The 14,049-nt window shown below is 43.2% G+C and overlaps 1 protein-coding gene across 3 annotated transcripts in view; it reads right to left on the reverse strand.

Moving 5' to 3' along the window:
• METTL25B (methyltransferase like 25B) overlaps positions 1-14,049 on the reverse strand; it is a 35,039-nt gene that overhangs the window by 18,901 nt on the left and 2,089 nt on the right. For 2 of the 3 annotated variants that reach the window (XM_068253558.1, XM_068253557.1), the window contains exons 2-4: positions 11,465-11,576; positions 9,197-9,318; positions 1,990-2,203 (exon numbers count right to left, since the gene is read on the reverse strand). In XM_068253558.1, coding sequence (XP_068109659.1) covers positions 1,990-2,203; positions 9,197-9,318; positions 11,465-11,576 — 448 coding nt within the window. Of the gene's footprint in view, positions 1-1,989; positions 2,204-9,196; positions 9,319-11,464; positions 11,577-11,747; positions 11,794-14,049 lie in introns of those variants that run through there. The other variant, XM_068253559.1, reaches the window with a different exon arrangement.

The following is a 14,049-nucleotide window of genomic DNA, read 5'->3' on the forward strand; positions in this document are numbered from 1 at the left end:
TAGTTTGCGAAACCGGTCGGGAAGGAGACAGGCGGCACCTTCATACTGTCCTTTACCGCTGACCCATACACGCGTGCAACTTTCTCGTGGTTCCCATTGCATGGGCCCCGTATGTAAGTTTTGTTTTTATGCTATTTTTATGCTATTTTTAAGCTGTTTTTACTATGAAAACTCTGTATTAAACGGTTTACACTTAGAGTTGCCGTTTGTTTGTTTTTTATGATGTTTACTGATATCCATTCGTGAGAGGAATCATTGCTGAATTGGTGGATCCTGGAGAGACTGTTGCTTCCTGATGTCCTACCAAAGCGTTGATACAACCTTATAATGTGGGTTGTCACCAGCTGGTAAGCCTCTTTCCTTTTTTGGGTATCCATGATTGCAGAGCTGTGCCGTGAACCCAATATTTATTGTGGTGGAGATTTGCCTGCTTTTATCCTTTGTTGAAGACTCGTCTTTTGTTTTTGGACTCTGCGCTGAGCATATATAATTTATCTGTTTGTGAACTCTGGACATCGTTCTTCTCTCAGCAGCGGCCACTTTGTTTCCTTGGCGCTGATACACGTATGCAAAAAAGGCCCACACCTTAGACATTCTTACTCTGGGCAGTACATATCGCTCTATATCTGGATATTTGTGAGATCTCATTATCCACTGTACAGACTCGCTTTTCTTGGAAAGCATCATTTGAGGCCATAGAGCATGTGACTTGCCAAAAAGTCCCAGCTTTGTTTCATTTGTCCAAGGGACACTCTGCTAGAAGCACCGTGAATTGTCTATATACATTTAAATTTACTTCAAAAGATTTTCAATTAATTTAGAAAACAAACTTTGAACATGCATGACAATGTATACAAAGTGCAAAGTCATTATGCACAGCTGTAAGGCAGCTAAGTCAGGGAACCAATGCAAAGTAAGCCACTATGTAGCTCTCCCCACTCCTACAGCGTTGACAAAAGTCCATCCAGCGTTAGGATACAATTTTCAAGTACCCACTCTTTGGCCACCGCTCCTCCTGGAGCAGCAGCTGACTCAATAAGCATCCCGGGACACAGCTAGGAAGCAATACAACAGCTTCAGCGTTACATACATCTGTAAAGGCATCTGCACTCCGTGGTGTAAATGGTGTGCAAAGTACAGGATAATCAAGTCATAGCACAGGCAAACACAGAAAGCAACCTGTACATATACACAAATACTGCACCACCATGTTGAATGTACAAAATAGCAGACTTTATTGAACTGCAGAAAACACATAAAATCAATTAAAAACCATCAGAAAGAACCTATTGAACACATGATAATGTCAACAGTAACAAAGCGCCTCAACTCAAATTGTGAATAGTAACCTGCGCTGCCGATACACCTGGGGTTCAGGTAATGAGCACCAAGTGTAAATTGGAGACCCGGGTCTAGTGTGAAAATGACAAGTGCCTGGTAATTATAAAAGTGCCAGTGCTCAATGAAAAGGCTGTGAGACCAGAGCATAGTATAAGGGGTTACAGGGAATATATGCTCATAACAAGCCAGTCAATTATATTAGTGCACAAACATATGATGTGACAAGCTAACATAGAAAAATTGACATGGCAAGTATACTACACCGGTTCAGAGTCTCTGCAATAAAAAGGAATGAGGCAGCTATACATCCAGGTGGAGGGAGGCGCAGGGACGCTCCACGCATGGCGTGGTCCACGTGGCCACTTCGTCATGAGCTTCGTCTTTGCATTTTGCACATTGATTTGAGTGCATGCAATTTCATTTGTTATTCATAACAAGTTTTCACCAGCTCAATTTAATCTTATAAACTGAGCAAAAAATAATGCTCATTCAACAATTTGTTAGGAACAGTAAACCCTAGCAATCAGGCAGACCTCTGATTGGTTGCTCTCTGTTATCTTGCTTTGCATCACATCTAGAAATCTCCAAAATCTAAATGGAAAAGATTGGAAATCTCCATAATCTAAGCTTCACATTTAATATTCTTACTTTCCCAAGCTGACGGATTTCATGTTGTTTCTTTGGTTTTACATGCTTACGAAACAGGGGATCCAGCAAAGAGCTCTGGCAATGGTTATTCTGGAATTCAGCAGGCCTCCTCTGGTGCTCATTGGTCTTATCGGAAGGTAGTGTTCTTTTGAAAGCCAGCGAGTGCGCTGTGACCTTCAGGGCGAGCAAGCTGAGCGGCCACACAGACTTGTAACTGAAATAACACAGACAACACTATGAGTTGCTATTGCGTCTTATCTCATCTGACCCTAAAAACACATATACATTATAAGGCACAAATAAAGTTCATTAAAAGTCCATCAACACAGAAATAGAGCAGTTTTGAGTTTTTGAAATATCCTAAAAGTACGAGGAATTGTTTTCATTATATTCTGAAATTTTGAAGCACAACTGTCCTCTCTCCTTCTGCCAGATACTTTCTTCTGTAACCTCTTTTCAGAGAAAGTCACATGAATGAGTAATAAGTATCTAGATTCACCTTTTCATACCATAAATCAATGGGGAGGGGAAAGAGAGGAACCTGGATAATTAGAGTTTAGGATACACCCAGTCAGTGTTGCCAACCTTTCACGTTATTTTTTACTGACAAATACCTAAAAATTTACTGACAAAAGATTTTTTTACTGACAAAATCTCCTGCGCCGCGCCGAAAAATGGGCATGGCCACGCAACAGAATGTGGGTGTGGTCATGGGTGGGGCCAAATATAGATGATTTTAGGATTGCTGTAAAAGGTCTGCCAAGGAAGTTTGAGCTCTGCCATAGTGTTTTCCCCCCTTCCCTCAAAATACATGTAATCTTACAGCATTTCACCAAAAATCCACATAATCTGGCAGAGGTTCTTCCAAAATACAGACAATATGGCAGTGGTTCCCAAAAAATAGATGTAATCTGGCAGCAGCGATTCCCCCAACATACACATAATCTGGCAGCAGTTCCCCAAAATACATTTAATCTGACAGCTGTGGTTCACCAAAAATAGGTAGCCCCAGGTCTATAGGTGTCCCCAGAATAAGTGGCCAGGGGTATAGATGTCCCCAGAACAGGTAGCCAGCGGTATATGTGCCCAGTATATGTAGGCAGGGGTACAGGGCCGGTTCTAGACTGACACATATGAGGGGGCAGTCAAATGGGTAGGGGGCAACATGTTCAAGGAAATTTGCGGCGCGTAAAGCACGCCGCGGCGACGACAGTGGGCATGGCAAGTAAATGCACATAATAAGAGACAGCGTTTCACCAGTAAATGCACATTAGAGACAGCCTTTCACCAGTAAATGCACGTAATGAGAGACAGTTTTTCACCAATAAATGCACGTAATAAGAGACAGCTTTTCACCAGTAAATGCACATAATAAGAGACAGCTTTTCACCAGTAAATGAACATAATGGCAAACAGCCAGCGTCCTCTGTATATGTAGGCAGGGGTATATGTGCCCAGTATATGTAGCCAGAGGTATATGTCCCCAGTATATGTAGCCAGGGGTATATGTGCCCAGTATATGTAGCCACAGGTATATGTAGCCAGAGGTATATGTGCCCACAATAGGTAGCCAGGGGGTATATGTGCCCAGTATATGTAGCCAGGGTTATATGTCCCCAGTATATGTAGGCAGGGTATATGTGTCCAGTATATGTAGCCACAGGTATATGTCCCAGTATATGTAGCCAGGGTTATATGTGCCCAGTATATGTAGCAAGGGGTATATGTGAACAGTATATGTAGGCAGGGTATATGTGCCCAGTATATGTAGCCAGGGTTATATGTGCCTAGTATATGTAGCCAGGGGTATATGTGAACAGTATATGTAGGCAGGGTATATGTGCCCAGTATATGTAGCCACAGGTATATGTCCCAGTATATGTAGTCAGGGTTATATGTGCCCAGTATATGTAGCCAGAGGTGACCCCCCCCAGCAGGAGGACAGCAGCGCAGTGGAGGGAGAGCTGTGGCATCAGCGGTGGAGAAGGGGGGCAATCTACCCCCCTTCTCTCACCTTAGTGCTCTCCCTCCCTCGCTGACTGTCCCCTCTTGATCTAAGTGCTGAGTGGCTGGCAGGCGGCAGCGAGCGGAACTTACCTGCGTCTTGTCGCCGGCGCGGGATGATTTGCCGCTACTTTGGTCTGGTCCAGACCAGAGCAGCAGAACTTCCGGCGCAGGAGCGAGATGGAAGGTAAGTCCCGCCCGCTGCCAAACGCCACTCCGCACTTAGATCAGGAGGGGACAGTCAGCGAGGGAGGGAGAGCACTAAGGTGAGAGAAGGGGGGGAGATTGCCCCCCTTCTCCACCGCTGCCCACAGCTCTTCCTCCACTGCGCTGCTGTCCTCCTGCAACAGGGCGGGTGGCTGACTGACCGCCCTTACGGACGCTGCTGAATTCCTTACGGAATTCACGGGCAGCTCATTTTGTATCAAAATTTACGGGCTGCACCGTAAATTTACGAGCGGTTGGCAACACTACACCCAGTTTGAGTTTACTAAGCTTACCTAATTTTGCTAAGGTCATTCCAATAAGGCTCTTGAGTGACCGATAGAAGATTGAAATTTAGACCATTTTTTAGCACAGCTATACTCCGTTTATTTTATACAGAATAGAGGTAAACAGATATATATAAAAAAACAAGCAAATCATATCAAACCCTTTTCAGGTTTCAACTTTCTGTCAGTGTCCCCACTGAGGAGATTTTTTCCTCTCTTCCAGTTCCTGAACCTCCATGACTTTAACATATACAGTATCTCACAAAAATGAGTACCCCTCTAACATTTCTGTAAATATTTTATTATATCTTTTCATGGGACAACACTGGGAATATGACACTTTGATACAATGTAAAGTAGGCAGTGTATATATAGCTTGTATAACAGTGTACATTTTCTGTCCCATAAAAATAACTCAACACATAGTCATTAATATCTAAACCATTGGCAACAAAAGGGAGCACACCCCTACGTGAAGAATTTCAAAATTGTGCTCAAAGTGTCAATATTTTGTGTGCCCACCATTATATTCCAGCACTGCCTTAACTCTCTTGGGCATGGAGTTCACTAGAGCGTCACAGGTTGCCACGGGAATCCTCTTCCACTCCTCCATCACCAAGCGCCTCCACCTTCCGTTTGAGGGTGCCCCACAGATTCTCAATAGGGTTTAGGTCTCCAGCACCTTTACCCTCAGATTCTTTAGCAAGACAGTGGTGGCCATCTTGGACATGTGTTAAGGGTCATTATGTTGGAATACTGCCCTGCAGCCAGGTTTCTAAAGGGCATTCATGGTTCCCTCAATGATCTGTAGCAGGCATGGGCTCACGAGTAATTACAAGTGTCTAAGCACTCGAATTTGTGATTTAAATGAGGCTTAAAGAGACTCCGTAACAAAAATTGCATCCTGTTTTTTATCATCCTACAAGTTCCAAAAGCTATTCTAATGTGTTCTTGCTTACTGCAGCACTTTCTGCTATCACAGTCTCTGTAATAAATCAATGTATCTTTCCCCTGTCAGACTTGTCGGCCTGTGTCTGGAAGGCTGCCAAGTTCTTCAGTGTTGTGGTTCTGCTATGAACTCCCCCTTCCAGGCCCCTGTATGCACACTGCCTGTGTATTATTTAGATTAGGGTAGCTTCTCTCTTCTCTCTTATCTTTTACAAGCTGGATAAATCGTTCTCTGAGCTGGCTGGGCTTTCACATACTGAGGAAATTCAGACAAGGGCAAAGCTGTTTGCAGGAAGAAAAGAGCAGCCTGAAACTTCAGTGCATGAGAGATGCAGGGGGAAAGAAACACACAATGATCTCTTGAGATTCAAAAGGAAGGCTGTATACAGCCTACTTGTGTATGAATGTATTTTCTATGTGTGGACATACTGTACATCAACCTACTTCCTGTTTTGGTGGCCATTTTGTTTGTTTATAAACAAACTTTTAAAAACTGTTTTTAACCACTTTTAATGCGGCGGGGAGCGGCGAAATTGTGACAGAGGGTAATAGGAGATGTCCCCTAACGCACTGGTATGTTTACTTTTGTGCGATTTTAACAATACAGATTCTCTTTAATTGCCTCAGGTGTGCTGCGGGGAAATAAGGAGTTATTTACCCATAAGTCCATGGTATAGTGTGCGCTCCAAACAGCTTGCACACGTCCTATTGGATGCGTTGCAAGCCCCACCACGTGCACTTCCTCCTTCTAGCAGTTTGGAGTGCACGCAATACCACGGACTTATGGGTAAATAATCGCTTATTTCCTTGACGCACACCTGAGACAATTAAGCCTCATTTAAATCACAAATTCGAGTGCTTAGACACTTGTAATTACTCGAGACATGCCTGCTCTGTAGCTCCCTAGTGCCAGAAGCCCTCATGCAGATCCAAACCATAAAACTTACCATCACCATGCTTGACTATAGGCAAGAAACACTTGTCTTTGTATTCCTCACCTGGTTGCTGTCAAATGTTTGACACCAACTGAGCCACATAAGTTTATCTTGGTCTCATAAGGGCATGGTTCCGGTAATCCATGTCCTTACATAGTTAGTTTGGTTGAAAGAAGACAGTTCATCCAGAACAGTCCTCAGTCTGCTTGTCTTCAGCAAACTCTTTTCTGGGTTTCTTGTGCATTTCTAGAAGAGACTTCCTCCTGGGATGTAGTGTGATTCGTATGGTCTGAGCACTGACAGACTAACCCCACCACCACCATAACTTCAACGTCTGCAGCAATGCTGCCAGCACTCATACATCTATTTAAAGGAGAACTGTAGTGAGAGGTATATGGAGGCTGCCATATTTATTTCCTTTTAAGCAATACCAGTTGTCTGGCTATTCAGCTAATCCTCTGCCTCTAATACTTTCAGCCATAGGCCCTGAACAAGCATGCAGCAGATCAGGTGTTTCTGACAAATTTAGACAGATATGACAAGATTAGCTGCATGCTGGTTTCTGGTGTGATTCAGACACTTCTTTAGGCAAATAGACCATCAGGGCTGCCAGGCAACTGGTACTGCTTAAAAGGAAATAAATATGGCAGCCTCCATATCCCTCTCACTACAGTTCTCCTTTAAACTAGACTATCGCTAAATATGACACTGAACACGTACAGTCAGGAGGTTGACAAATATCCGTACCATACATAGTTTTATCATTTGTTTTAAAACTAAAGTGTTCAACACTGGGTGCAGCCTTGTTGCTCATCTTGCAAAGCCCCATGCTTTTTGAATAACAAAGCATGGCAGTAGCTAGATGCCTAGAGGCATTCAAACATTAGGTTACATATGCAGAATCCTGTACATTTACATGGCTTAATCACTTATTATTCTGCAATGTCATGTAATATGATATTAAAACAGGGGAAACAAAAAGTGGAAGATGATTCCTGCACCAATACCGAGATGTCAATATATGAGGGGTGCTGGACTGATATCCAGCACTATTTCAGTAACAGTCAGATTCTTACCAAATTGTTGCACTAAAGCAGAAAGCACATGTTGTGTGGAGTGCACAAAATCAGGCACCATTCCAAAGAATGCGAAAGTTAGCAGTGCAGATATAAACTCACATGTGCCACATGTCAAAGTGTCAACACCGGAAGAAGATGCAGGGATGTACTGGAACAGACAATACCTGTTTTGCACCGCCCAATGCTTGTTCACAGCAAGTACCAGTGAGCCAATACTTGTTGAGAACAACACAAAAGGGGACACAGAAAGCCAATATAGTGTAGTATGTTCAGATGTAAAATGGGGGGTTATGAGAACACAAATGAAATATAATCACAAACAAGGGTTACCAATTAGGCAACCACTATGTAGGCAAGTGGGGAGATTAGACCTGACCCCACTCAGGTTAAGAAGTCGCTCTCTGCAGATCGGAAAGAAAGGGGTAACACCCCTCCACCTAGGGTGGACTTAGCAATATACTGATAGTTTAAAAAGAGGTGCCAATGCAGGATAAAATTCTTTAAAAGGCATTTAAAAGAGGAGATAGAGGTAAACTTACCTCCTCAAAGTAGACACAGATTCTGTTCATTAATAGTCAACAATAAATGTATTCACTTACTCCACAGTGCACAGTGTTTTTCAGGTTCAATCATGTTTCCTCAGGCAGTAACTGGAGCAAACTCTTGTCTTGGCTTTCCGACCTAAACACAAGAGTTTGCTCCAGTTACTGCCTGAGGAAGCAGGCTTGAACCTGCGAAATGCATTGTACTGTGAAGTAATTGAGTACAATTTTTGTGGACTATTAACTACTTCAAGACCGCCCCACGCCAATGGGCGTGGTCGCGGCGGCAGCCCCAGGACCGCCTAACACCGGCTACTGAAGGAGATCGCGCGCAGGCTGCGCACGCATCGCCTTCTCGGGGGGCAGAGCTCCGCCCCGCCTTCAGTATCCGAGCTATCGCCGCTCGGGAGACTGTTAGACGGCGTGACCGCCGTCTATTTATACAGTACAGTGCTGCGATCAGCAGCAGCGCTGTACTGGGGACAGCCGTGCCACCCCCCTGGGGGACAAGAGAGCGATCGGCTCTCATACGCAGAAGCCTATGACAGCCAATCGCCGTGCTTGGCTGGCGGGGGTGGGCGGGAGGGAAAGGAAAGAAAATACATTAAAAAATACGTTCATGTCATTATTAAAAATAGGAATAAATATTTGTATAAAAAACAAACTTGGGGGTTGCGATCAGACCCCACCAACAGATAGCTCTGTTGGTGAGGAGAAAAGGGGGGGAAATCACTCGTGTGCTGTGTTGTGCGGCCCTGCAGCTTGGCCTTAAAGCTGCAGTGGCCAATTATGAAAAAAACAGCCTGGTCTTTAAGGGGGTTTACCACTGTGGTCCTCAAGTGGTTAATCAACAGAATTGGTGTCTACTTAGAGGAGGTAAGTTCACCACTACCTCCTATTTAAACGTCTTTTAATGAATTTTATCCTGCATTGGCACCTCCATTCAAAGTGTTAGGAGATGCAAAAAAGCAGGAGGATGGGAAATCCTGGCCAGCCTGTATGCTAAGTGACGTATTGGTGCTGAAGTTGCAAATTACGTGAAGTGCTATTTAAACTTAGTGGTAGTTTTGAAGAGTCATAACTGGCTCCAAATTAAAAATGGAATAATATTTTTTAATAAAATGAAGTTACAATAAATACTTGTGTATGTATGCTTAAAGCATTATACTTTTAAGAAAGTGGAATTTCCCTTTAAAAAAAACATTTACCAGACATCTTGTGATTCGTTGCTAGACAGAAGTTGATCAGCCAGTTGCGGAGCAGAGAGCTCCGATAACACTGTCCTCCAGGATGCTGGCAGCGACTCCCATAGATTGTCAGTGAAAAACTCCTGCATCATGAAGAAAATCTGTAAGTTTAACACAACACAGCGGTGGAGGCAGCCTGAAACTAATCATTACAAGTGTCCTTATTTTGACATGACAAATAACATTTATATTGCGCTTTTCTCCTGGCGGCCTCAAAGCGCTTGAGCTGCAGCCACTATTGCACACTCAGTAGGCAGAAGCAGTGTTAGGTAATCATGCCCAAGGACTCCTTGATGAATAGTTCTTGGCATATTGAACAGAAAGAGCCGAGATTGGAACCCTATGTATAGCAGCTGCAAAAAGTTAAGGTACGTAAAGGGGCCATCATCTGTATCCAACTTAGGAGGGTGCCTAGGGCCTGGATAGAGTCCTGCGGCCCGGTTTATGCTAACCCCCGAACAAATCTTACCAAAATAGCCAGATGACCATCAGGGATGGGCCCAAACTTGTTGCATGACTCTGGTCCAATTTAACTTTATTCTGACTCTGGATTAGAGAGAGAGCCTGCCCATATACCACAGGCCAATTCCAGATAGATTTCAGCATGGAATCTATTAGGAATTGGCCTAGCGACGTTGCCTGCCTGGCCGCCCCCCAAGTGTAAATGCGGCCTGTGCAGTGTAAAATCCCACCTGTCCTGCTGCTGCAACTCCCAGCCTCTTCCACTTCCAAATGTCACCATGTAGCAATTGGGAGGGGGGGGGGGCGCATTTTTACAGTTGAGGGGACAGCGGCTGGGGGTCTGTCTCGTCGGCTATCATATTGAATGCCATTAACATTGCACACCTGATCAACTACTTTTGACCAAGATCTCTCTAGCATTTCGGATCAATGCATTTGACTGATTTTGACCCAAAATCAATCAAATCATTGATTGGATGGACGGCACTGATTTTCATCCAATTCAGTAAAATTATAGAATCAGATGTTCGATCGGGTTGCAAAATCGGTACATGTATGGGCACCTTAACATGATGCAAGGAACTATCTAGCAATATCACATTATAACACACCTGAAACTACCACCACTTGCTGATCCCACCCATATTACAGTACAGTGTATAACCTTTGTTTTCTTGTCGCTTTTTTTCTTCCCTGCACTAAAGCAGATCTGCTTTTTAAAGGAAACCTGAAGTGAGGGGAATCTGGAAGTTGACATATTTATTTAATTTTAAACAATACCTTTTGCCTGGCAGTCCTGCTGATCCGGTGTCTAAAACATTTAGCCATAAACCCTGAACAAGCATGCAAATTAGTTGTTTCTAACAAAAATCTGACCAGATTAGCTGCAAGCTTGTTTCAGGTGTGTGATTCAGACACTACTGCAGCCAAAGAGATTAGCAGGACTGCCAGGAAACTGGAATTGTTAAAAAAGAAATAAATATGCCATCCCTATTTATCTATCCTCCATATCCATCTTAGCTCAGGTTCCCCTTTTAAGGTTGCCTAACCCTGATCTATACTGACCTTGATGTATTATACAATGTGATGCTAGCCCCACATGAGATAAGGTAGACAATTAAATAGATTTTAACCTGAAATTATCGTATCAGCATGACATCCAGTTTTAAACCTCTTGGAAGGACTGTTCAAATTACACTGTATACCAATGATATTTAAACACCTGCTAAAAAAAGCAGATTGTTTATTATATTTTAAATTGTTTAATAGACCTTTGTGTGGACAGAATTACAGTAAATGCATACACAAAACTGCAACTGCATAGCTGTTATTTAACTAATATGAATAATTTCTCTTGCAAGGAAAAATAAAGAAGATCTTGGTCAATTTATGTTCTCTGATTGGCCAGTCATTATTACATGACCACGGCACACTTTTGTATCCCGTGTAAGTTAATCGTGACCAGCTAGTCAGATAAGTACCGTAATAGTTGATCATTAGAAAAAAAAATGAATAATGTGAGCCTTCAAAAGTTCTCCATGCATGGAATAAAAATAAAAAAAAATATCACAGTTCACTAACTTTTCTGCTATCCACACCATGGTCTGATATTACCCTGAGGAGTGTTGTAAACCTTTATGCATAAAAGCAATACTAACAAATCCAGGCTAGGCTTGCAGATTCACTTCTCTTCCCCATAACATCCCACTCCTGTGCTATTCTGCCCCAAACCCTGGAGAGCCTGAGAGAATCAGGAAGTCTACTTACAATAATAAATGAGTCAGTGATGTATCCATAGAGTGACAGGACCCGCGTAATATTCAATGCATGCTGTTTATTCCGCTCCAGGGATTCATGCAGAACACGATGAGCTGACATACTGCAAATTAAAGATTTTCAATTTATGTAACGAAATGTTTGCACAAGCTTTACAATGACATCATGCTCTGATCAAGGGGGTGGTACCCCAGAAACATGTAAGCAGAGGTGATAACACAGGAAGCCAGGAGACACTTGCTTTTTGTGTGAGAAATGTGAGGTCAAAACTAACCCAGGGTTTTCCTCCATTTACTTCTGGCCACATCAGTACCTGAATAATGCCCGTTTAACCGATTCCGTTTTGTAAGCATCTGTTCTGTAAGTATATTACTGTGTCTGCAGAGGCATCAAAATACAATTTTCTTCCTGATATCCTGCATTGTCACCATCTCAGCAGCACTGTTTGCTGTAACAAATGGGGCTTTGTTGAGTCCTGTTGAATCCCTATATTCGGGTGAGAATCTTAGTATGGATTTGACTACCATTTCCCTCCCTCCTCGCCAAATGACAGCTTCCTTGCTTTGGTACTGGTGAAGAGGGCTGACAATGATAATACTAAGAGCCCATTCACACTTGTGCGCTGTACAAGCGATGTCAGCATCGCTGAAAATCGCTAGCGTTTTGAAAAATGCTTGTACAATGAAAAGTATATGGAAGTGTTCTCATCTAAGCGATTTGTTGAAACGCATACGCGTTGCCTGCAGCATTTTCTGAGCGATAAGCGTTTCAATGTTAAGTATAGGAACGCTGGTAAATCGCTCTGGAAGCTCTCTCCTGTTCACAATCAGAGTTTTTCCCAGTGCTGTAGAAACACCTCTTTTTTCTGTGCAGATGTAATTTCCTGTTTATGGAAGACTTAGACAAAGTTTATTGAACTAGAAATCGCAAAACACTAATCGCTGATAAAACGCTTTCTGTACAGTTAAAAATCGCTGGAAAATCTTTAGGAAAAAAGCTGGAAAACTCCAGAAAAATCGCTCAGCATTTGCAATTTCTAGTGTGAATGGGCCCTAAAGGGTCAGGATAGGGTGTGTGAAGGAAATAGGATTAGCAGAGACTGAAAAATACATTTTTACACAGGGCTAGTCATTCCTAGAACCTCTACAGCAGCCCACAAACACATTCCAAACAGTCCTGAAGACTGGCAGATGCGTGCTGCACATGCGCGAGCGCACACACGTGCAGTAAAGAGCCGCCCATCTTCAGGAGCACTCGGGGACAAGAGTGCTCTCAAAGCCTTACAAGGGCACCCAAAGGTGTAATGGATGAGTTGGTCAAATACCTTTACCGGGGGACAGCACTGAAACAAGGGGACCGAGAGGAGAGCCTTCACTCTCCTTAGGTAAGTAACAGCATTTTTGTTTTTTACATCACATTTACTTTAAGATTGGTAATTTTTTTTTACCTCAACAACTACAAACATTGATGATTTTAGCAAATGTACAGAGTACTATAGTTTTTTTTCATTTAAACACTTGATCTGTTGTAATAATAGCAGAGTCCCTATGAGGTTTCCAACTGGGTCACCCCAACGACACCAGCTCCATCACCACCAGCAATTAATGCCTCCAACTGTCCCCAAACATCTGGCATGCACTTGCTTCATACTGCAAGATGCATGGGTATCCAATATACTAACCAATGTTGTAAGTATGCATGAGACCTGTGGGCAGCGGCTTAGGGTCTTTTCTAAATCGGTTGCTGTCAGTTATAACTTAAAGGACAATTGATGTGCAAGGTAATGTCCATGTTTCCCTATGGCCTCTTTCACACTGTACTCTGAAAAACAGAGTTTTTTTCACAATGCACTGCTATGTAAATTTAAAACGCATCAGTTGTTGGCGTATTGTGTAAAAGAGGCCTTAGAGTGAGTTGCGCCATTGTGGGTAGTATTTTAGTTTGGGTGGCAGCTTAGTGAGGCAGAGGTTGTGGTGTGTACAAGCAGCTGCGCCAGTGCATTATTTAAGCATGTACAGATGCACCAGTGGGCGGCAGCTTAGTGTGGGTAGTGGCTTAGCGGGGGTGGTGGCTTAGTGTGGCACTTTTTTTTTTTCAGAATTGGGGGTTTCCTGGTACTGTACTTCCATTCGCCTTTAGCACCTCCAGTTGTCCACAACTGCATGGCATTCGGATGCTGCCCACTTAGATCTACATGCATGGGGGCACCATATCACTGCCAGCCCTAAGGCTGCATTTCCACTTGTGCGGTGCGAATCGCCACCGTAAAAATTTGTATGCGGATGCGAATTTCGCATGCGGGTCCATGCGAATTTCCATGCGAATTCGCATGGATGACGATGTATGCGAATTTAACCATGGCAATGCTGGTGTGCTTTTCCATTGTTTCTATGCGAATTCGCATGACAATTCGCATACCCAAACCTCATGCGAATTTCCTATTAAATACATTGTATGCGATTCGCATAGCGGTATGCGAATTCTGATGGCTCTGCCATGCGAATTTTTTCTGCACAGAAAAACGCAAAGGAATCCTGACAAGTGCAAACAGTCCCATTCACTTGTATTGCTATGCG

This window comes from Hyperolius riggenbachi, chromosome 9, assembly GCF_040937935.1.
Source record: "Hyperolius riggenbachi isolate aHypRig1 chromosome 9, aHypRig1.pri, whole genome shotgun sequence".
Taxonomy (NCBI): Eukaryota; Metazoa; Chordata; class Amphibia; order Anura; family Hyperoliidae; genus Hyperolius; species Hyperolius riggenbachi.